Source organism: Coregonus clupeaformis, chromosome 21, assembly GCF_020615455.1.
Source record: "Coregonus clupeaformis isolate EN_2021a chromosome 21, ASM2061545v1, whole genome shotgun sequence".
Taxonomy (NCBI): domain Eukaryota; kingdom Metazoa; phylum Chordata; class Actinopteri; order Salmoniformes; family Salmonidae; genus Coregonus; species Coregonus clupeaformis.
Window position 1 is genome coordinate 43,258,896 of NC_059212.1, and position 25,489 is coordinate 43,284,384.

At 44.9% G+C, this 25,489-nt stretch overlaps 1 protein-coding gene across 1 annotated transcript in view; it reads left to right on the forward strand.

Moving 5' to 3' along the window:
• Positions 1-25,489, forward strand: part of LOC121534488 (protein Niban 1-like) — a 46,745-nt gene that overhangs the window by 12,546 nt on the left and 8,710 nt on the right. The window contains exons 2-6 of the mRNA XM_045206045.1: positions 1,605-1,735; positions 4,408-4,536; positions 11,324-11,438; positions 11,724-11,891; positions 12,861-12,976. Coding sequence (XP_045061980.1) covers positions 1,605-1,735; positions 4,408-4,536; positions 11,324-11,438; positions 11,724-11,891; positions 12,861-12,976 — 659 coding nt within the window. The remainder of the gene's footprint in view (positions 1-1,604; positions 1,736-4,407; positions 4,537-11,323; positions 11,439-11,723; positions 11,892-12,860; positions 12,977-25,489) is intronic.

Sequence of the window (25,489 nt, forward strand, 5' to 3'; positions counted from 1 at the left end):
GGAATTTGTATTTGTGGTCCTGGCAACTGGACCTTTTTTGGAACACCATTATTTTTGTCTTACTGAGATTTACTGTCAGGGCCCAGGTCTGACAGAATCTGTGCAGAAGATCTAGGTGCTGCTGTAGGCCCTTCTTGGTTGGGGACAGAAGCACCAGATCATCAGCAAACAGTAGACATATGACTTCAGATTCTAGTAGGGTCTCTCTCGCTCTCTCTCTAAGTAGGTCTTCTCATGCTTTGTAGTCATTTATTCCAAATCACAATTCCAAATAAATCCTATTGACATTTTTCAGCTTTTGGAACTAGTTTGTGGTGCTAGATTGTGGTGCTAGATTGTGGTGCTAGATTGTGGTGCTAGATTGTGGTGCTAGATTGTGGTGCTAGATTGTGGTGCTAGATTCTGGTGCTAGATTGTGGTGATAGATTGTGGTGATAGATTGTGGTGATAGATTGTGGTGATAGATTGTGGTGCTAGATTCTGGTGATAGTTTGTGGTGCTAGATTGTGGTGATAGTTTGTGGTGATAGATTGTGGTGCTAGATTATAACTGGACCCTCTGTGGTATTGGCCATATGCGTTGTGTTGGTTTTCACACCTTTGACAGAGAGGAGGGAAATGAATGAGGCAGGGATGAATCATGACGGACGGTCATCACTGACGTAGTGACAACAGAATGAATCATAGGAGACCAGAAAAGAAGCCTTAAAATCTAACCAGCCAGTAGCAGATGGGAAGATGATCCACCATCCTGACCTCTGTGCTCCCGTTGTGTTTCACTTCACTTGTAGATGAACAGAATGTGATCTCACAAGATCAGGATGGTGGAACAAGGCTAGCCACAAGACCATAGAGAATATCTGTGTGCTGTAGAGTTTGTTAAAATGATACAGAGATATTATGCTGAGTTGATGTTGTATTGTGGTTGGGATGTCGAAGTAAGATGTTGTATTGTGGTTGGGATGTCGAAGTAAGATGATGTATTGTGGTTGGGATGTTGAAGTAAGATGATGTTGTATTGTGGTCAGAATGTTGAAGTAAGATGATGTTGTATTGTGGTCAGAATGTTGAAGTAAGTTGATGTTGTATTGTGGTCAGAATGTTGAAGTAAGATGATGTTGTATTATGGTCAGAATGTTGAAGTAAGATGATGTTGTATTGTGGTCAGAATGTTGAAGTAAGATGATGTTGTATTGTGGTTGGGATGTTGAAGTAAGATGATGTTGTATTGTGGTCAGAATGTTGAAGTAAGATGATGTTGTATTATGGTCAGAATGTTGAAGTAAGATGATGTTGTATTATGGTCAGAATGTTGAAGTAAGATGATGTTGTATTGTGGTTGGGATGTTGAAGTAAGATGATGTTGTATTGTGGTTGGGATGTTGAAGTAAGATGATGTTGTATTGTGGTTTCCTTTATTTTGGCAGATACCTGTAGCTCTATGATGTGGTTTATTTAGAGGATGTGAGAAAGATGGTTCACCTCTGAATACACTGAATGGCATTGTCTTGACAGCTTATGAGCAACTTAGCTCTGTCTTCAGTGAAGACAGTGATCTGGTTCTGACCATTGTGTCTGTGTCTGTGTGTGTGTGTGTGTGTGCAGGTCGTGCTGAGGCTGAGCTGAAGAACTTCACTCCCCACTACAGACAGCAGTACTTTGTAGCCTTCTGCTCTAAGCTGCAGGAGGAGGTGGAGCAACAGAAAGAAACCCGCACTCATCTCCTTAAACAGAGGGTAGGATGCACACACACTCATCTCCTTAAACAGAGGGTAGGATGCACACACACTCATCTCCTTAAACAGAGGGTAGGACAGACACTCATCTCCTTAAACAGAGGGTAGGACAGACACTAATCTCCTTAAACAGAGGGTAGGATGCACACACACTCATCTCCTTAAACAGAGGGTAGGACAGACACTCATCTCCTTAAACAGAGGGTAGGACACACTCATCTCCTTAAACAGAGGGTAGGATGCACACACACTCATCTTCTTAAACAGAGGGTAGGACAGACACTCATCTCCTTAAACAGAGGGTAGGACACACTCATCTCCTTAAACAGAGGGTAGGACAGACACTAATCTCCTTAAACAGAGGGTAGGATGCACACACACTCATCTCCTTAAACAGAGGGTAGGACAGACACTCATCTCCTTAAACAGAGGGTAGGACAGACACTCATCTCCTTAAACAGAGGGTAGGATGCACACACACTCATCTCCTTAAACAGAGGGTAGGACAGACACTCATCTCCTTAAACAGAGGGTAGGATAGACACTCATCTCCTTAAACAGAGGGTAGGACAGACACTCATCTCCTTAAACAGAGGGTAGGACAGACACTCATCTCCTTAAACAGAGGGTAGGATGCACACACACTCATCTCCTTAAACAGAGGGTAGGATAGACACTCATCTCCTTAAACAGAGGGTAGGACAGACACTCATCTCCCCTTAAACAGAGGGTAGGACAGACACTCATCTCCTTAAACAGAGGGTAGGACAGACACTCATCTCCCTTAAACAGAGGGTAGGGACAGACACTCATCTCCTTAAACAGAGGGTAGGACAGACACTCATCTCCTTAAACAGAGGGTAGGATGCACACACACTCAGCTCCTTAAACAGAGGGTAGGACACACTCAGCTCCTTAAACAGAGGGTAGGACACACTCAGCTCCTTAAACAGAGGGTAGGACAGACACTCATCTCCTTAAACAGAGGGTAGGACACACTCATCTCCTTAAACAGAGGGTAGGATGCACACACACTCATCTCCCTTAAACAGAGGGTAGGACAGACACTAATCTCCTTAAACAGAGGGTAGGACACACTCATCTCCTTAAACAGAGGGTAGGATGCACACACACTCATCTCCTTAAACAGAGGGTAGGACAGACACTAATCTCCTTAAACAGAGGGTAGGACACACTCATCTCCTTAAACAGAGGGTAGGATGCACACACACTCATCTCCTTAAACAGAGGGTAGGACAGACACTAATCTCCCTTAAACAGAGGGTAGGACACACTCATCTCCTTAAACAGAGGGTAGGATGCACACACTCATCTCCTTAAACAGAGGGTAGGACAGACACTCATCTCCTTAAACAGAGGGTAGGATGCACACACACTCATCTCCTTAAACAGAGGGTAGGATGCACACACACTCATCTCCTTAAACAGAGGGTAGGACAGACACTCATCTCCTTAAACAGAGGGTAGGATGCACACACACTCATCTCCTTAAACAGAGGGTAGGACAGACACTCATCTCCTTAAACAGAGGGTAGGACAGACACTCATCTCCTTAAACAGAGGGTAGGATGCACACACACTCATCTCCTTAAACAGGGGGTAGGACACAATCATCTCCTTAAACAGAGGGTAGGACAGACACTAATCTCCTTAAACAGAGGGTAGGACACACTCATCTCCTTAAACAGAGGGTAGGATGCACACACACTCATCTCCTTAAACAGACGGTAGGACAGACACTCAGTTCCTTAAACAGAGGGTAGGACAGACACTCATCTCCTTAAACAGAGGGTAGGATGCACACACACTCATCTCCTTAAACAGAGGGTAGGACAGACACTCAGTTCCTTAAACAGAGGGTAGGACAGACACTCATCTCCTTAAACAGAGGGTAGGATGCACACACACTCATCTCCTTAAACAGACGGTAGGACAGACACTCAGTTCCTTAAACAGAGGGTAGGACAGACACTAATCTCCTTAAACAGAGGGTAGGACAGACACTCATCTCCTTAAACAGAGGGTAGGACAGACACACTCATCTCCTTAAACAGAGGGTAGGACAGACACACTCATCTCCTTAAACAGAGGGTAGGACAGACACACTCATCTCCTTAAACAGAGGGTAGGACAGACACTCATCTCCTTAAACAGAGGGTAGGACAGACACTCATCTCCTTAAACAGAGGGTAGGACAGACACTCATCTCCCTTAAACAGAGGGTAGGACAGACACTCATCTCCTTAAACAGAGGGTAGGACAGACACTCATCTCCTTAAACAGAGGGTAGGACAGACACTCATCTCCTTAAACAGAGGGTAGGACAGACACTCATCTCCTTAAACAGAGGGTAGGACAGACACTCATCTCCTTAAACAGAGGGTAGGACAGACACTCATCTCCTTAAACAGAGGGTAGGATGCACACACACTCATCTCCTTAAACAGAGGGTAGGACAGACACACTCCGCTACATTGAAATACTATGAGGCTTACAGCACCGAACCTTCCAATATCAAGGTTTTACTGGAAATGATTGTGATTGTCTTACCTAAGTTGTCCTGTGTTGTATGGCGATATGTGTAGGAGCCAGTGAGGACAATGGAACAACAGTAACACACACTCACCACTCCTCCTGCATCTCTCCTGTAGGATCCCCCTAGGCCAGAGGAGGTGCTCTATCAGGACAGTGTTCTGCAGTATGACGACACCAGGAAGTGGAAGGAGAGGTTTGTGGTGATGAGAGCCAATCACAGCCTGGAGTGTCATGACAACCAGGAGGTAAACCAACACCATACCAACATACGACTGACCGTACATGACCGTACACGACATTACATGACTGAACATGACCATACATGAACATACATGACTTAACATGACCATACATGACTTAACATGACCATACATGACCATACATGACCATACATGACCATACATGACCATACATGACTTAACATGACCATACACGACCATACATGACCATACATAACCATACATGACTTAACATGACCGTACACGACATTACATGACATAACATGACCATACACGACATTAAATGACTTAACATGACCATACATGACATTACATAAAATAACATGACCGTACACAACATTACATAACTTAACATGACCATACATGACTTAACATGACTGTACACAACATTACATAACTTAACATGACCATACATTACATTACATGACTTAACATGACCATACATGACATTACATGACTTAACATGATCATACATGACATTACATGACCTTACATGACATTACAATACATGACATGACTTAACATGTCCATACACAACATTACATGACTTAACATGAAAATAACATTACATGTCTTAACATGACCATGCATGACATTACATGAAATAACATGACCGTACACAACATTACATAATGTGATGTCACGAGAGGCTACACAGCTTTCAGCGGGATTGCTCAAGTAGTGCAAGGAGACCAGGTTCAACCAAAACAAGGATTTTATTAAAGGTCTTGGGAAACTAACGAAAGTATAACACAATTCTGTTCTCTGGTGGCTCTTTAAGGGTTAACAGTTCAGGGATGTCTCTTCCACATCCAAAATCATAACTCTCCCCTCGCTCAAATAACTTTTCCCCAGTCTTACTGTATTCCACGTTGCAGCTAGTGGCCAACCCAGCAAAACGTCCTTCCAAATGTCCCACCCGTAGTTCCACAGGTGCATATATCCAAAGGTGAGTATTTCCCAAAGGTAAGTATCTCCAAATCCTTATATTCCTCATGGAAGTGGACGTGCAGCACTCTTGTCCTCCCGAGAGCCCAGGTTGGAGACTGTGTCTCTTCACTCCCCACACACTCCCCTCAGTGTGTCTCTTCCCTTCCCAAACCTTCAGCTCATCAGCTCCTGATTGGTTTCAGCTGCGTGGGAAGATTGGCCATAGAGGGGTGGAGTTCCCGACCATACCAGCAGATGGAGCCATAGCTGTCTGGGTTTGCAGCCACCTCAGGGGATGTAACGTCCCTCCAGGACACAGCCTCTCGTGACATCACACATCCCCCTCCTCGGGACCGACGTCCCTCGTCGGGGTAAAGGCAGCGAGAAGGCATCACGCCGGGAGAGGGCGTCCGCATTGCCGTGGTGCTTGCCAGACTGCTCTCTCTTCAACTCCTCCAACTCTAGGACCAGGGACTCAGCCTCCTGTTGTCTCTCCTTGAGTTTCTTACTGAACGCATCAGCCTTGGTTTTAGCAGAGTTTAGCTTCTGTTGAGCAGCTTTCAGTTCCTTCTCTCTCTCTGCCTCCGCATTCTTCCTCTTGTTCTCCAACACCTTGTACTTCTCCTCTGCCTTCTTCTGGACCTCCTTACTACTGCGCAGGGTCTCCTCACACTCCTCGATGGTCCTGCGCAGCCTCTCCAGCTCCTCCTGTTGCTTATGGAAGGAGCTCTGTTGGAGTTTAGCCTGGAGGATATCTAACTCTTCTGTCTTCATGTCTAACTGTTGCTTTAACAAACGATACCTCTCAGCGGTCCCCTTCAGACCAGACAGTTCTTTGTCCAGATTCTGTAGCTCCGTCTCTGTGTCGGTCTGGGCACCTGCCATCCCTATCAGAGCCCGGGCGGGAGTGAGTAACTCGGAGGATTGCACCGGAGCCTTCCCAGGATGAGTCTTGCCTCTCCGTTTCGAGGTACTCGGGTTATCCTCTCCTGAGACTCTCTCCAGAGTGGGTAAAAGGCTGGGCAGTCTCGTCCCAATTAGGACAGGGACGGGAGGGAATCAACCACCCCCGCCGTCGTGTGTATGGTTCCCCGTGTGCTGGTCATTGTAAGTTCAGTAATGGGGTATTCTCTGGTGTCCCCATGGACACAGGAAACTGGGAGGACTTTCCCCGGGGTCAGACACGTTGGGCCCACCAAATCCTTACGCACCAGGGTGGCCCGGCTACCAGAATCCAGTAAGGCCTCCACATCATGGTGATTCACAGTTACAGGGCAGGTGGGGGTCGATCTGGGCCGCCATCTACGACTCCCAAGAGCGAGGCAAAACGGTGTGTGGGTGCTGAGCTGGAGGACTCCGCAGTGGGCATAGGTTCATCGGCTGGTTTCCCACACTGCCAGGAGATATGTCCCATCTCCCCCACACCGGTAACACTGTCGAGTTTCCCCCTCCTGGTGTACTCTTCTTGGACCCGCCTGGTTTCTGGCTCCCCCTGGAGCCGGGATAAGTCCTGACGTGGCTGGGTTCGAGACCTTGGGGTCCTTTGGACGGGTTCTTCCCATTTGTGGTGAGGCCGCCCTCCTGGGGTCTTTTCGGGAAGCATTCAGCATCTCCGCTGTGGCCTGGTACTTTTCCACAGCTTCCACGGTCAGATCAGCCGTGGTCAAGGCCTGTTGACTGATGAACCGTTTTGCCTCATAAGGCAGGGCGCGTAGGTAACGATCCACCACAACGGCCTCCACCACCGCTGCTGCTGTATTCCTCTGCGGATCCAGCCATTTCCTTGCGATTCGGACAAGTTCATGCATCTGCGCCCGAGGAGGTTGGTCTGGTTGGAAGGTCCAGCCGTGAAAGCGCTGGGCCATACCAAACTTTGTGAGTCCATATCTGCTGAGGATCTCAGACTTCAGGGCATCATAGTCAGTAACCTGGTCAGGGCCCAGGTCCCGGACAGCATTCAGCGATTCCCCGGTTAGGAAGGGGGGCTAACAGACCAACCCACTGTTGCTTGGGCCAGGCTTCCCTAGTGGCCGTGGCCTCAAATGCATGCAGGTATGCCTCAATGTCATCGGTAGCTCCCATCTTAGATATAAAGTCACTTGCCTTTATTGGGCGGGTATTTTGGACAACCATCTGTCTCTGCAACTGCAATTCCTCTGCCTTCAGAAGGTTGGCTTTCTTTTGCTCCTCCAAGAGAGCCACGTTTGCTTGCATCTGGGCTTGCTGGCCAGCAACAAGGGCTTTCAATATGTCCTCCATTTCAGTCGGCGGGGAGCCTACGGCCAACTTGGAAAACTGGGTGATCAAACCTTCGGTATCCTCCTCTGACATGCACTATTAACGCTTGAGCGTGCCCGTATTCTCCACCATCTGTGATGTCACGAGAGGCTACACAGCTTTCAGCGGGATTGCTCAAGTAGTGCAAGGAGACCAGGTTCAACCAAAACAAGGATTTTATTAAAGGTCTTGGGAAACTAACCGAAAGTATAACACAATTCTGTTCTCTGGTGGCTCTTTAAGGGTTAACAGTTCAGGGATGTCTCTTCCACATCCAAAATCATAACTCTCTCCTCGCTCAAATAACTTTTCCCCAGTCTTACTGTATTCCACGTTGCAGCTAGTGGCCAACCCAGCAAAACGTCCTTCCAAATGTCCCACCCGTAGTTCCACAGGTGCATATATCCAAAGGTGAGTATTTCCCAAAGGTAAGTATCTCCAAATCCTTATATTCCTCATGGAAGTGGACGTGCAGCACTCTTGTCCTCCCGAGAGCCCAGGTTGGAGACTGTGTCTCTTCACTCCCCACACACTCCCTCAGTGTGTCTCTTCCCTTCCCAAACCTTCAGCTCATCAGCTCCTCATTTGTTTCAGCTGCGTGGGAAGATTGGCCATAGAGGGGTGGAGTTCCCGACCATACCAGCAGATGGAGCCATAGCTGTCTGGGTTTGCAGCCACCTCAGGGGGATGTAACGTCCCTCCAGGACACAGCCTCTCGTGACATCACAATAACTTAACGTGACCATACATGACATTACATGACTTAACATGACCGTACACAACATTACATGACTTAACATGACCATACATGACATTACATGACCTTACATGACATTACATAACTTAACATGACCATACATGACATTACATGACTTAACATGACCATACATTACATTACATGACTTAACATGACCATACATGACATTACATGACCTTACATGACATTACATGACTTAACATGACCATATATTACATGACTTAACATGTCCGTACACAACATTACATGACCATACATGACATTACATGACTTAACATGTCCATACACACAATTACATGACTTAATATGACCATACATGACATTACATGACTTAACACGACCACAACATTACATGACTTAACATGACCATGCATGACATTACATGACTTAACATGACCATGCATGACATTACATGACCTTACATGACATTACAGGACTTAACTTGTCCGTACACAACATTACATAACTTAACATGACCGTACACAACATTACATGACTTAACATGACAATACATGACATTACATGACTTAACATGACCATACACAACATTAGATGACTTAACATAACAGTAGACGACATTACATGACTTAACATGACCATACATGACATTACATGACTTAACATGACCATACATGACATTACATGACTTAACATGACCACAACATTACATGACTTAACATGACCGTACACGACATTACATGACTTAACATGACCATGCATGACATTACATGACTTAACATGACCATACATGACATTACATGACTTAACATGATCATACATGACATTACATGACTTTACATGACATTACATGACTTAACATGACCATACATTACATGACTTAACATGACCGTACACAACATTACACAACTTAACATGACAATACATGACATTACATGACTTAACATGACCGTACATGACATTACATGACTTAACATGACCATACACAACATTACATGACTTAACATGACCATACACGACATTACATGACTTAAAATGACTATACATGACATGACATTACATGACTTAACATGGCCGTAAATTACATTACATGACTTAACATGACGTACATGACTTAACATGGCCGTACACGACATTACATGACTTAACATGACCATACATGACATTACATGACTTAACATGACCATACATGACTTAACATGGCCGTACACGACATTACATTACTTAACATGGCCGTACACGACATTACATGACTTAACATGACCATACACTACATTACATGACTTAACATGACCAAACACGACATTACATGACTTAACATGATCATACATGACATTACATGACCTTACATGACTTAACATGACCGTACACAACACTACACGACTTAACATGACAATACATGACATTACATGACTTAACATGACCATACACAAAATGTCATGACTTAATATGACCATACATTACTTTATATGACCACAAAATTACATGACTTAACATGACCGTACACAACAGTACATGACTTAACATGACCGTACACGACATTACATGACTTAACATGACCATACACGACATTACATGACTTAACATGATCATACATGACATGACATGACTTAACATGATCATACATGACATTACATGACCTTACATGACATTACATGACTTAACATGTCCGTACACAACATTACATGACTTAACATGACCGTACACAATATTTCATGACTTAACATGACCGTACATGACATTACATGACTTAACATGTCCACAACATTACATGACCATACATAATATTACATGACTTAACATGACCATACATGACATTACATGACTTAACATGACCATACATGACATTACATGACTTAACATGACCGTACACGGCATTACATGACTTAACATGACCGTGCACGACATTACATGACTTAACATGACCATACATGACATTGCATCACTTAACATGACCATACATGACATTACATGACTTAACATGACCGTACATGACATTACATGACTTAACATGTCCACAACATTACATGACCATACATAATATTACATGACTTAACATGACCATACATGACATTACATGACTTAACATGACTATACATGACATTACATGACTTAACATGACCGTACACGGCATTACATGACTTAACATGACCATACATGACATTACATGACTTAACATGACCATACATGACATTACATGACTTAACATGACCGTACATGACATTACATGACTTAACATGTCCACAACATTACATGACCATACATAATATTACATGACTTAACATGACCATACATGACATTACATGACTTAACATGACCATACATGACATTACATGACTTAACATGACCATACATGACATTACATGACTTAACATGACTATACATGACATTACATGACTTAACATGACCATACATGACATTACATGACTTAACATGACCATACATGACATTACATGACTTAACATGACCGTACACGACATTACATGACTTAACATGACCACAACATTACATTACTTAACATGACCGTACACGACATTACATGACTTAACATGACCGTACACGACATTACATGACTTAACATGACCACAACATTACATTACTTAACATGACCGTACCACCGACATTACATGACTTAACATGACCGCATACGACATTACATGACTTAACATGACCGTACACGTTCATATAGGACCATATGTAATGGAGAATAAACCCCAGGCTGGGTGATGGACTACCTCACCTGACACTTGAAGAATTGTGTTAGCTTTCTTAGGTAATGCCTTGGCTTTAGCTCAGCGGGCTAACACATAGTCAGTCACACTACTCTGAACTCTGTTTGGTAAATTGGTTGTTGTATTTGTTCCTCCATAGAGCTTCAGTAAGGGTGTTCCGGCTAGACAGAGACTCCTACCATCAGGGGGCGTAGTTCTGACATCAGAGGAGAAGTACACAGCGCTTGTGGACAAGGCCTTCCCTGACCCTTACGGTGAGTGTCTGGTCAACCCCTAAAGAGATACATTAGATGTCTGGTCAACGCCTAAAGAGATACATCAGATGTCTGGTCAACCCCTAAAGAGATGCATTAGATGTTTGGTCAACCCCTAAAGAGATGCATTAGATGTTTGGTCAACCCCTAAAGAGATGCATCACATCCTTGAAACACAGATGCACACAACTGTTGAAATAGCAACATGGAGACTGGGAGACAGGGGAAAATACAGCATTTCAATCAATCAATGAGTTAATTGTATGTCTGTGTGTTGTACTGTAGGTTTGAAGGAGGAGACATCTCCCCCCGTGGTAGTGGTACCTCCTGGTCAGTTCCCCGTCTACCTCAGGCTGCCCTACAGACGAGACGCATTCTTCAGCTTCCCCCAGGAGGACCGACGAGCAACCTTCCTCTCCATCCTCACAGGCTGCATCAGGCATCAGAACCACAGTATGCTGCACCTGGGGGTTCTGACCCTGACCCCTGACCCCTGACCTTAACCCTAAGCCAAACCCTTGAGACAGTGTCTAATGCTGGCAAAAACTAAATATCCTTTGCCCACTGCTTTATTCAGAAAGTAATTTCATTGTGTCGGTAGTAAACATTTTATTATCAGTTAAGTGAGAATTACACAATGAACGGCCTTTTTTATTACAGATTTTTAACAAGAATGTCCATACTAAACCTCCGTCTCTTGGATCATTGTGAGCAGTTCATGATAAACATGTTAGCCAGCTGTGTTGTACTGTTGTTATTCTTTGGTTGTCTTGGTAACAACCTAATAATACTCCTCAGCACACAGCTTCCTGTGAGGGAGAAACCTATAGCCAGCCTGTCAGTTAGCGGTTAGGGGAGCGTTAGCAACTTCTGCAGAACACCAGCCAAAGCAGGCTACATCAACAGCACAGCACCATTTTTAGCCATTGCCTCAATACCAACTAGTCAATAGCAACTTTATAAAATAGAGATTCACAGGATGCAATGATTTATGTAGTTCAGAAATAGAACAGAGATATATATATATATATATATATATATATATCTCACATTCCTAGCTCACTATCTCTCTCAGACACAATTTTCTTTGAAGATTCTTCTCTAGCTTCACATTTAAGTTTCACAGTGACAAAAAGGGAAGTGTTTAAAATATCTTACATTTGTCTCAGATACATTACTCAATTATTACAGTGTTTGAGACGAACCAGTTATCCTGTAGATAAATATTATGCTCTGCTCACTTCCTCATATTCTCTCTCTCTCTCTCTCTCTCTCTCTCTCTCTCTCTCTCTCTCTCTCTCTCTCTCTCTCTCTCTCTCTCTCTCTCTCTCTCTCTCTCTCTCTCTCTCTCTCTCTCTCTCTCTCTCTCTCTCTCTCTCTCTCTCTCTCTCTCTCTCTCTCTCTCTCTCTCTCTCTCTCCAGATTCTCTGAGGCGGTCGTCCTGTGAGTCTCAGGCGTTTCTCAAGGCCATACATTTCTATCGGCAGGAGAAAGGACACTATGAGTCCTGGGACATGCTGGTGGGCTGTGAGGAGCAGGTGATGCCCAGACCCGCACGCACACAGTTCAACATACAACAAAGATGCTGACTGACTATGTTTGAAACAACACTCATGTGCACTTAAAACACAAACGCACACACCCATTTGTTTCCAGGGTCAACACCCCACTTAACAGAAGCAGTACACACTCACACAAACTGTCACCTCATTGACAGGTGATACCATTGACTTCCCTGCTGAAAAAAAACAGTAGACCAGCATAGGATGGTGACCAGCCTTCATCGTGTTTTTGCCAGTGGTGGAAAAAGTACTACATTTTTATACTTGAGTAAAAGTAAAGATACCTTAATAGAAAATGACTCAAGTAAAAGTGAAAGTCACCCAGTAAAATACTACTTGAGTTAAAGTAAAAAAGTATTTGGTTTTAAATATACTTAAGTATCAAAAGTAAATGTAATTGTTCAAATATACTTAAGTATCAAAAGTAAAAGTATAAATCATTTCACATTCCTTATATTAAGCAAACCAGATGGCACAATTTTTATATTTTTTTATTTTACCCCCTTTTTCTCCCCAATTTCAATCTTGTCTCGTCGCTGCAACTCTCCAACGGGCTCGGGAGGCGAAGGTCAAGTCATGCATCCTCCAAAACATGACCCGCCAAACCGCGCTTCTTAATCCGCTTAACCCGGAAGCCAGCCGCACCAATGTGTCGGAGGAAACACTGTTCAACTGACGACAGCTTGCAGGCACCCGGCCCGCCACTAGGAGTCGCTAGAGCGCAATGAGCCAAGTAAAGCCCCCCCGGCCAAACCCTCCCCTAACCCGGCCAAACCCTCCCCTAACCTGGACAAACCCTCCTCTAACCCGGACAAACCCTCCCCTAACCCGGACAAACCCTCCCCTAACCCGGCCAAACCCTCCCCTAACCCGGCCAAACCCTCCCCTAACCCGGACGACGCTGGGCCAATTGTGTGCCGCCCTATGGAACTCCCTCCCCTAACCCGGACGCTGGGCCAGTTGTGGAACTCCCCATCACGGCCAGTTGTGATACAGCCTGGGATAGAACCCGGGTCTGTAGTGACGCCTCTAGCACTACAATGCAGTGCCTTAGACCGCTGAGCCCATCGGGAGGCCCTGAGTGGCGTCTCCCCAGCTGGCTATTTACATTTAAATTTTAGTCATTTAGCAGACGCTCTTATCCAGAGCGACTTACATGAGCAATTAGGGTTAAGTGCCTTGCTTAAGGGCACATCGACAGATTTTTCACCTAGTCGGCTCGGGGGATTAGAACCAGCGACCTTTCGGTTACTGGCACAACGCTCTTACCCACTAAGCTACCTGCCAGTGTGTCCAGCGGCACACTCTAACACTCAGACATAATTTACAAACTAAGCATTTGTGTTTAGTGAGTCCACCAGATCAGAGGCAGTAGGGATGACCAGGGATGTTCTCTTGATAAGTGTGTGAATTGGACCATGTTCCTGTCCTGCTAAGCATTCAAAATGTAATGAGTACTTTTGGGTGTCAGGGAAAATGTATGGAGTAAAAAGTACATTATTTTCTTTAGGAAGGCAGTGAAGTAAAAGTAAAAGTTGTCAAAAATATAATTAGTAAAGTAAAGTACAGATATCCCCCAAAACTACTTAAGTAGTACTTTCAAGTATTTTTACTTAAGTACTTTACACCACTGTTTTTTGCTGGTGACCAGCTTTCGTTGTGTTCTTGCTGGTCACCAACCTTCGTGTTTTTTTTTAGCTGGTGACCAACCTTCTCTGTGTTTTAGCTGGTGACCAACCTTCTCTGTGTTTTTGCTGGTGACCAGCCTTCTCTGTGTTTTGCTGGTGACCAGCCTTCTCTGTGTTTTTGCTGGTGACCAGCCTTCTCTGTGTTTTAGCTGGTGACCAACCTTCTCTGTGTTTTTGCTGGTGACCAGCCTTCTCTGTGTTTTAGCTGGTGACCAACCTTCTCTGTGTTTTTGCTGGTGACCAACCTTCTCTGTGTTTTAGCTGGTGACCAACCTTCTCTGTGTTTTTGCTGGTGACCAGCCTTCTCTGTGTTTTTGCTGGTGACCAGCCTTCTCTGTGTTTTTGCTGGTGACCAGCCTTCTCTGTGTTTTAGCTGGTGACCAACCTTCTCTGTGTTTTTGCTGGTGACCAGCCTTCTCTGTGTTTTAGCTGGTGACCAACCTTCGCTGTGTTTTTGCTGGTGACCAGCCTTCATTGTGTTGTCGCTGGTGACCAGCCTCCGCTGTGTTTTGGACACTGGTGACAAACATATAAACTGATCACCAGCGTACGAGCAAATGCTGGTCACGCGCAAAACCATCATTAAGACACATTATGCTGGCTGGCAAAGTGATGTTGTATTCCTATTGGAATCCAGCCAGAGTGGAATGACTGCCAGGGTTTACAAGATGATGAAACGAGGCTACCTAAACCATCTAAACTGGAACAACCATTTCAGGGTGGAATAACAATTAACAGATTGGATTAGTTTAGAAAAAATGTATGTTATTTATCTTTGTGTAGCATAAGATGAATACATTTATGAATTAATCAATCAATGGACGTGCAAAAACACAGATATTGAAACAAACAATTCAAAAAACCTAACTGCAATAGAGCATGATGGGAAATATGATCATGATGGGTGTGGTTTTGCAAAGCAGGTTGACCAGCCAGGGGTCCGGTGAGGTACTGCAGGTTAAAAAACTATCTTTCTCCATGGTTTTTACGAATATCTCTAGCAACAAGAAAATAAACACATTTTTTATTACATACCTACAGTAGAAAAGAGGAGAATATCTTCTTTCGGTCCCGCTTTAAATGACGTTCAGCTGATAAAGGAGCACTACTTAAATGTGTTACAAAGTATCCATAACCGTATATCATGCTTTATAAAGGGTTCATAAATGTGGCACAACTTTGTGACATAATCACCAATGTCAAATTTACATTTACATTTACGTCATTTAGCAGACGCTCTTATCCAGAGCGACTTACAAATTGGTGCATTCACCTTATAGCCAGTGGGATAACCACTTTACAATATGTTATTATGATTATGATTATATATTTTTTTTCTTTCTTTGGGGTGGGGTAAGGGGGGGTAGAAGGATTACTTTATCCTATCCCAGGTATTCCTTAAAGAGGCGGGGTTTCAAGTGTCTCCGGAAGGTGGTGAGTGACTCCGCTGTCCTGGCGTCGTGAGGGAGCTTGTTCCACCATTGGGGTGCCAGAGCAGCGAACAGTTTTGACTGGGCTGAGTGGGAACTGTGCTTCCGCAGAGGTAGGGGGGCCAGCAGGCCAGAGATGGATGAACGCAATGCCCTTATTTGGGTGTAGGGACTGATCAGAGCCTGAAGGTACGGAGGTGCCGTTCCCCTCACAGCTCCGTAGGCAAGCACCATGGTCTTGTAGCAGATGCAAGCTTCAACTGGAAGCCAGTGGAGTGTGCGGAGGAGCGGGGTGACGTGAGAGAACTTGGGAAGGTTGAACACCAGATGGGCTGCGGCATTCTGGATGAGTTGTAGGGGTTTAATGGCACAGGCAGGGAGCCCAGCCAACAGCAAGTTGCAGTAATCCAGACGGGAGATGACAAGTGCCTGGATTAGGACCTGTGCCGCTTCCTGTGTAAGGCAGGGTCGTATTCTCCCCGAATGTTGTAGAGCATGAACCTACAGGATCGGGTCACCGCCTTGATGTTAGCGGAGAACAACAGGGTGTTGTCCAGGGTCACGCCAAGGCTCTTTGCACTCTGGGAGGAGGACACAACGGAGTTGTCAAGTGATGGCGAGATCATGGAACGGGCAGTCCTTCCCCGGGAGGAAGAGCAGCTCCGTCTTGCCGAGGTTCAGCTTGAGGTGGTGATCCGTCATCCACACTGATATGTCTGCCAGACATGCAGAAATGCGATTCGCCACCTGGTTATCAGAAGGGGGAAAGGAGAAGATTAGTTGTGTGTCGTCTGCGTAGCAATGATAGGAGAGGCCATGTGAGGATATGACAGAGCCAAGTGACTTGGTGTATAGCGAGAATAGGAGAGGGCCTAGAACTGAGCCCTGGGGACACCAGTGGTGAGAGCACGTGGTGCGGAGACAGCTTCTCGCCACGCCACTTGGTAGGAGCGACCGGTCAGGTAGGGACGCAATCCAAGAGTGAGCCGCGCCGGAGATGCCCAACTCGGAGAGGGTGGAGAGGAGGATCTGATGGTTCACAGTATCAAGGCAGCAGACAGGTCTAGAAGGACAAGAGCAGAGGAGAGAGAGTTAGCTTTAGCAGTGCGGAGAGCCTCCGTGACACAGAGAAGAGCAGTCTCAGTTGAATGACCAGTCTTGAAACCTGACTGGTTTGGATCAAGAAGATCATTCTGAGAGAGATAGCAAGAGAGTTGGCTAAAGACGGCACGCTCATGAGTTTTGGAGAGAAAAGAAAGAAGGGATACTGGTCTGTAGTTGTTGACATCAGAGGGATCGAGTGTTCGTTTTTGAGAAGGGGGTGCAACTCTCGCTCTCTTGAAGACGGAAGGGACATAGCCAGCGGTCAAGGATGAGTTGATGAGCGAGGTGAGGTAAGGGAGAAGGTCACCGGAGATGGTCTGGAGAAGAGAGGAGGGGATAGGGTCAAGCGGGCAGGTTGTTGGGCGGCCGGCCGTCACAAGTCGCAAGATTTCATCTGGAGAGAGAGGGGAGAAAGAAGTCAAAGCATAGGGTAGGGTAGTGTGAGCAGGACCAGCAGTGTCATTTGACTTAACAAACGAGGATCGGATGTCGTCAACCTTCTTTTCAAAATGGTTGACGAAGTCATCCACAGAGAGGGAGGAGGGGGGAGGAGGATTCAGCAGGGAGGAGAAGGTGGCAAAGAGCTTCCTAGGGTTAGAGGCAGATGCTTGGAATTTAGAGTGGTAGAAAGTGGCTTTAGCAGCAGAAACAGATGAAGAAAATGTAGAGAGGAGGGAGTGAAAAGATGCCAGGTCCGCAGGGAGTCTAGTTTTCCTCCATTTCCGCTCGGCTGCCCGGAGCCTTGTTCTGTGAGCTCGCAATGAGTCGTCAAGCCACGGAGCAGGAGGGGAGGACCGAGCCGGCCGGGAGGATAGGGGACATAGAGAGTCAAAGGATGCAGAAAGGGAGGAGAGGAGGGTTGAGGAGGCAGAATCAGGAGATTGGAGGGAGAAGGATTGAGCAGAGGGAAGAGATGATAGGATGGAAGAGGAGAGAGTAGTGGGAGAGAGAGAGTGAAGGTTGCGACGGTGCATTACCATCTGAGTAGGGGCAGAGTGAGTAGTGTTGGAGGAGAGCGAGAGAGAAAAGGATACAAAGTAGTGGTCGGAGACATGGAGGGGAGTTGCAGTGAGATTAGTAGAAGAACAGCATCTAGTAAAGATGAGGTCAAGCGTATTGCCTGCCTTGTGAGTAAGGGGGGACGGTGAGAGGGTGAGGTCAAAAGAGGAGTGGAAAGAAGGAGGCAGAGAGAAATGAGTCAAAGGTAGACATAGGGAGGTTGAAGTCACCCAGAACTGTGAGGGGTGAGCCATCCTCAGGAAAGGAGCTTATCAAGGCGTCAAGCTCATTGATGAACTCTCCAAGGGAACCTGGAGGGCGATAAATGACAAGGATGTTAAGCTTGAATGGGCTAGTGACTGTGACAGCATGGAATTCAAATGAGGAGATAGACAGATGGGTCAGGGGAAAAAGAGAGAATGTCCACTTGGGAGAGATGAGGATTCCTGTGCCACCGCCGCGCTGACCAGATGCTCTCTGGGTATGCGAGAACACATGGTGAGACGAGGAGAGAGCAGTAGGAGTAGCAGTGTTATCAGTGGTAATCCATGTTTCCGTCAGCGCCAAGAAGTCGAGGGACTGGAGGGTAGCATAGGCTGAGATTAACTCTGCCTTGTTGGCCGCAGATCGGCAGTTCCAGAGGCTGCCTGAGACCTGGAACTCCACGTGGGTGGTGCGTGCAGGGACCACCAGGTTAGAGAGGCAGCAGCCACGCGGTGTGATGCGTTTGTATAGCCTGTGCGGAGAGGAGAGAACAGGGATAGACAGAGGAATAGTTGACAGGCTGCAGAAAATGGCTACAATAATGCAAAGGAGATCGGAATGAAATGAACTAAACATCTGGGAAAGCGAGAGAGCGGGGCCTCCCTCACTTACGTTTCACTGAAACACCCAAATATAACTCTCCCAACTTCCACATCAGAAACTATAATTCTTGTAAACTACAGCGGTTCAATGTTTTCTAGGAATAGACTAACTTAGTTTATTCAGCTAGCTAACGTGGTACAGTATTCTTCCGTGAAAACCATCCAGGGCAGCTAGTCATATGACGCCACAGCCAACTAGCATGCCGGCCTCCAACAACAAATGTGACATAACCCCATTTTGTAACAACCCACTATGTCGAATATGATATAAACATGTGCTTTATAAAGGGTGACATGTTGTGCTGAAGGATGACACACGCTCTAAAGCGAAGTCATGTTAGTCACATTACACCTCATCTCGTTGCCGGACACTTCCGCCCAAATGAAGTTCTGGTGGACCAACGCATCATACTTGGCCTTCATTAGTTAGGGTTAGGTTTAAAATCTCATTTTAAGAAGATCAATTGTGGAAATGGGCAGGGTTTAGCCATAATGACTTTGTTTAAAGGACATAGCCTGATGACAAATACTTTACTCAGTAAGGTCTCACCCATACAATTCAATGGTCACTCCCACTAAGGCCAACTCTGAATGGTTGATATCCCAGGCTTATATGTGCTGTGTGTTCAATAGCCTGGGGACGACGTTACACCAAGAAACACTCACCTTGATGAAAGCCCCCCAACATAAAGACATTTAAAGTGGCTTTCTTCTGGAACCAAGTTACATGTTCCTCAGTACACAAACACACACAACAGTATAACGAGCCGTACCGCTCGGTGCTGGGCCCAGTCAGGTCTTTGACACAACAATATAACGAGCCGTACCGCTCGGTGCTGGGCCCAGTCAGGTCTTTGACACAACAATATAACGAGCCATACCGCTCGGTGCTGGACCCAGTCAGGTCTTTGACACAACAATATAACGAGCCGTACCGCTCGGTGCTGGGCCCAGTCAGGTCTTTAACAGAACAATATAACGAGCCGTACCGCTCGGTGCTGGGCCCAGTCAGGTCTTTGACACATTCACCCACCACTGCTGAAAGATCAGCCAATGTCCTGTAATACTTGGTTTGACGTGAGACAGCTTCGGTCATTCATAACACATCCATAAAGACTCTATATCGCATGATGCTGTACTTTAAAGTCAGACCCCTTTGGTCATTCATAACACATACTGTGAATAGTGAACTGTGATTGTCCCTGAGCTGGTGGACGAATGGTTCTTTACCTCTCTGCCTGCTGGAGGTACTGCATGTTGGTTCCAACCTTTAAAAGTAACAACAAAGTTAGCAGGTCTGTTGGGAAATGCCTTGGTCACAGGATCTGGATAACTGTGCTGCACCAGAAATACTCTAAAGGCGCGTTCACACAGCACCTTAGCACAGGGCTAAGAGCCTCCTGAGCACAGGGCTAAGAGCCTCCTGAGCACAGGGCTAAGAGCCTCCTGAGCACAGGGCTAAGAGCCTCCTGAACACAGGGATAAGAGCCTCCTGAACACAGGGCTAAGAGCCTCCTGAACACAGGGCTAAGAGCCTCCTGAACACAGGGCTAAGAGCCTCCTGAACACAGGGATAAGAGTCTCCTGAGCACAGGGCTAAGAGCCTCCTGAACACAGGGCTAAGAGCCTCCTGAACACAGGGCTAAGAGCCTCCTGAGCACAGGGCTAAGAGCCTCCTGAACACAGGGATAAGAGCCTCCTGAACACAGGGCTAAGAGCCTCCTGAACACAGGGCTAAGAGCCTCCTGAACACAGGGCTAAGAGCCTCCTGAACACAGGGCTAAGAGTCTCCTGAGCACAGGGCTAAGAGCCTCCTGAACACAGGGCTAAGAGCCTCCTGAACACAGGGATAAGAGCCTCCTGAACACAGGGCTAAGAGCCTCCTGAACACAGGGCTAAGAGCCTCCTGAACACAGGGCTAAGAGCCTCCTGAACACAGGGATAAGAGCCTCCTGAACACAGGGCTAAGAGCCTCCTGAACACAGGGCTAAGAGCCTCCTGAACACAGGGCTAAGAGCCTCCTGAACACAGGGATAAGAGTCTCCTGAACACAGGGATAAGAGCCTCCTGAACACAGGGCTAAGAGCCTCCTGAACACAGGGATAAGAGCCTCCTGAACACAGGGATAAGAAAAACGCATAACATTTTCACTGTCCAATCACAACAGCTGCACTTTCACTTAATTAGCATATGCTTGTGATGCCTGTGATGCGTTCTGCACATAGCCACAGGAAGTAGGGCGCTGAGGGCGCTGCTACAGTTGGAAGGGCAGCAAACGCTCCATCTTCATCTGTTTTCATAGCTTTTCTATTGACACTTAATTGGATATAGCTATCCATGATAATAATATTGTTGATTTGATTTCGCCTGGATCAGAAAAGTTGATGTCTCATTCGTGCACAGCATTCTCTGTACAGGGGAGGGATCAAATTTCAAAAGTGAAACATTGTTTCCCGAGGTCAGACAGGCAGATAGCAAGGTTTATACAAACCATCACTGTTGGAAATCAAATGCTAGGCTAGAAGCAAGAGGAAATAATGTGTTAATAAATATCTTATTGCTTGGTCATGTGTCAGAGATAGAATGTTGGTCGCATGTTCTGTGTTTGTCCGTTAGCCCAGGGCTTTGGAATACAAGTGTGAATCCTTATCCCAGGGCTACAGCTTAGCCTTGGTTTCTCAAATGACTGCCTCGCCTGGTTCACCAACTACTTCTCAGATAGAGTTCAATGTGTCAAATCGGAGGGCCTGTTGTCTGGACCTATGGCAGTCTCTATGGGTGTGCCACAGGGTTAAATTCTTGGGCCGACTCTTTTCTCCGTGTATATCAATGATGTCGCTCTTGCTGCTGGTGACTCTCAGATCCACCTCTACGCAGACGACACCATTTTGTATACATCTGGCCCCTTCATTGGACACTGTGTTAACAAACCTCCAAACGAGCTTCAATGCCATACAACACTCCTTCAGTAGCCTCCAACTGCTCTTAAACACTAGTAAAACTAAATGCATGCTCTTCAATCGAACGCTGCTGGCACCCGCCCACCCGACTAGAATCACTACTCTCGACGGGTCTGACCTAGAGTATGTGGACAACTACAAATACCTAGGTGTCTGGTTAGAATGTAAACTCTCCTTCCAGACTCACATTAAGAATCTCCAATAAAAAGTTAAATCTAGAATCGGCTTCCTATTTCGCAACAAAGCCTCCTTCACTAATGCTGCCAAACATGCCCTCGTAAAACTGACTATCCTACCGATCCTTGACTTCATTTACAAAATAGCCTTCAACACTCTACTCAGCAAATTGGATGTAGTCTATCACAGTGCCATCCGTTTTGTCTCCAAAGCCCCATACACTACCCGCCACTGTGACCTGTACACTCTTGCTGGTCCTCACTACATATTCGTCGCCAAACCCACTGGCTCCAGGCCATCTATAAATCACTGCTAGGCAAATCCCCGCCTTATCTTAGCTCGTTGGTCACCATAGCAACACCCACCCGTAGTCTGCGCTCCAGCAGGTATATCTCACTGGTCATCCCCAAAGCCAACACCTCCTTTGGCCGCCATTCCTTCCAGTTCTCTGCTGCCAATGACTGGAACGAACTGCAAAAATCTCTGAAGCTGGAGACTCTTATCTCCCTCACTAACTTTAAGCATCAGTTGTCAGAGCACCTTACCGATCACTGCACCTGTACACAGCCCATCTGAAATTAGCCCACCCAACTACCTCATCCCTATATTGTTATTTATTTTGCTCATTTTGCACCCCAGTATCTCTATTTGCACATAATCTCTTGCACATCTAGCATTCCAGTGTTAATACTAATTATAATTATTTTGCACTATAGCCTATTTATTGCCTTACCTCCATAACTTGCTACATTTGCACACACTGTATATATATTTTCTGTTGTATTTTTTTGACTTTATGTTTTTGTACCCCATATGTAACTCTGTGTTGTTGTTTTTATCGCACTGCTTTGCTTTATCTTGGCCAGGTCGCAGTTGTAAATGAGAACTTGTTCTCAACTGGCTTACCTGGTTAAATAAAGGTGAAATAAAATAAATAAAATAAAATAGCCCAGGGTTAACAAATGCATGTGTGAACACAGGATAAGCTAGCCCAGGGCCAGTTTTAGTCTGGGCTAAGATAGCCTGGGGCAATGAACAATGCAGTGAGAAAAGGCCTTAAATGGGGAAATGGGAAACTCCATTCGATTCGTATTATTATATACCGCTTTCATTTACAAATCTCATGACGTGACTCTGATACGTGGCTGTATCTAGGGGGATGTTTATTTAGCTGAGCCTGCTAGCTAGCTACATTTCCGCTAGCAAGCAAATGCTGTGAAGTTAAAATTATTTGAAATAACGATTGAGGTAGCTACAGTATGAAATCTAACAACACTTAACTACCACAAACTAATTCAAATTACAATAAATAAAGGTTAATTTATTCATTTTCGCTGTCCAGTGGTCATTTAATTTGCGAACTTGTCACATGTGTGCTTACTATGCTACAGAAAACCCGCTAACCAAACAACAGTGCAGCAGGGAACGCTCACTGAATTAAAGAGCAACTACACTCAAAGTTTCTTTGATTTTTCCCAGACCTCAAAAGTCATCCCCTGATTTGGTTTAAGCATTGTTGTGAACACAGAAAATCTAATATTATATTAATATTTGCCATTAATTATCGCCGCAATATTATTAATATTAGCCATTAATTATCACTGCAATATTATTAATATTAGCCATTAATTATCGCCGCAATATTATTAATATTAGCCATTAATTATCGCCGCAAATTATTAATATTAGCCATTAATTATCACCGCAATATTATTAATATTAGCCATTAATTATCACTGCAATATTATTAATATTAGCCATTATCACCGCAATACTATTAATATTAGCCATTAATTATCACTGCAATATTATTAATATTAGCCATTATCACCGCAATACTATTAATATTAGCCATTAATTATCACTGCAATATTATTAATATTAGCTATTAATTATCACCGCAAAATTAGGTTTAAAGTTCTGTGGAACGGCATATACAATGTTAACCACTACTCAACCTCATCATAAATGTACTCATTTACTTGTGGAACGGCACCTTTCTAATAAAGCGTTGCATGCATCTATCATCACATTGGCAGACTAATGTTAGAAGGGCTACTATTCCTAATGTGATGTAGTAGATTGCATAATAATAAATAGTCATCATTTAGGCTAATAATATAACTCAAATCACTGTTAGCAAAACAGACAGCTCTGAACAACGCATGCCTGAGCGCGTAGTGACACGGAGCAGGCCAATCAGAGACGCTTCATCTCTCTTTTGGCCTTTTATAAACACATTTAATGCAATACTACTACGCTTTATATGACTGGAGACATAAGCAACATATTTTTTTATATGACACAAATAAGTAGCCTACTCTTTTGAACAGGACCAGATTGATTCAGGGGCTTACAGTGACTAAAGCCCCTTGGCCCAGGAAATACAATGAGTGTACAAAACATTAGGAACATCTTCCTAATGTTGAGTTACACCCCCTTTTGCCCTCAGAACAGCCTTAATTCATCAGGGCATGGACTCGTTCCACAGGGATGCTGGCCCATGTTGACTCCTATGTTTCCCACAGTTGTGTCAAGTTGGCTGGATGTCCTTTTGGGGGTGGACCATTCTTGATACACACGGGAAACTGTTAAGAGTGAAAAACCCAGCAACGTTGCAGTTCTTGACTCTCAAACTGGTGCGCCTGGCACCTACTACCTTACCCTGTTCAAAAGCACTTATATCTTTTGTTTTTCCCATTCACCCTGAATGGCACACATACACAATCGATGTCTCAACTGTCACAAGGCTTAACAATCCTTCTTTAACCTGTCACCTCCCCTTCATCTACACTGATTGAAGTGGATTTATCAAGTGACATCAATAAGGGATCATAGCTTTCACCTGGATTCACTTGGTCAGTCAATATCATGGAAAAAGCAGGTATACCTAATGTTTTGTACACTCAGTGTATATAGATAGAACGGGTTCAGAATATTCAATAGAATATATCTATAGGTTTAACCTGCTACGTGTGGTCTGAGTTCCATAATGATTCAAATAGGCTACATGTCCCAAATGATTGCACAACGTTATCCTAATATGATGCACTAATGCTAGCGACCCTCAAGCATCTTGACTACTTTATTTTGTTATTCTCGCTGGCACCAAAAGTTTAAAAAGTGTTGATAGGAGACAGAATGCGGTCGGACCATCAAATAATTGGCATATACGTAACTCTTACAGAATTTCCACATGGGTTGAGGATATTGGAAATGTAATCAAAGCCTATTGGATGATAACTTGTTTTTAACCAAGAATTTA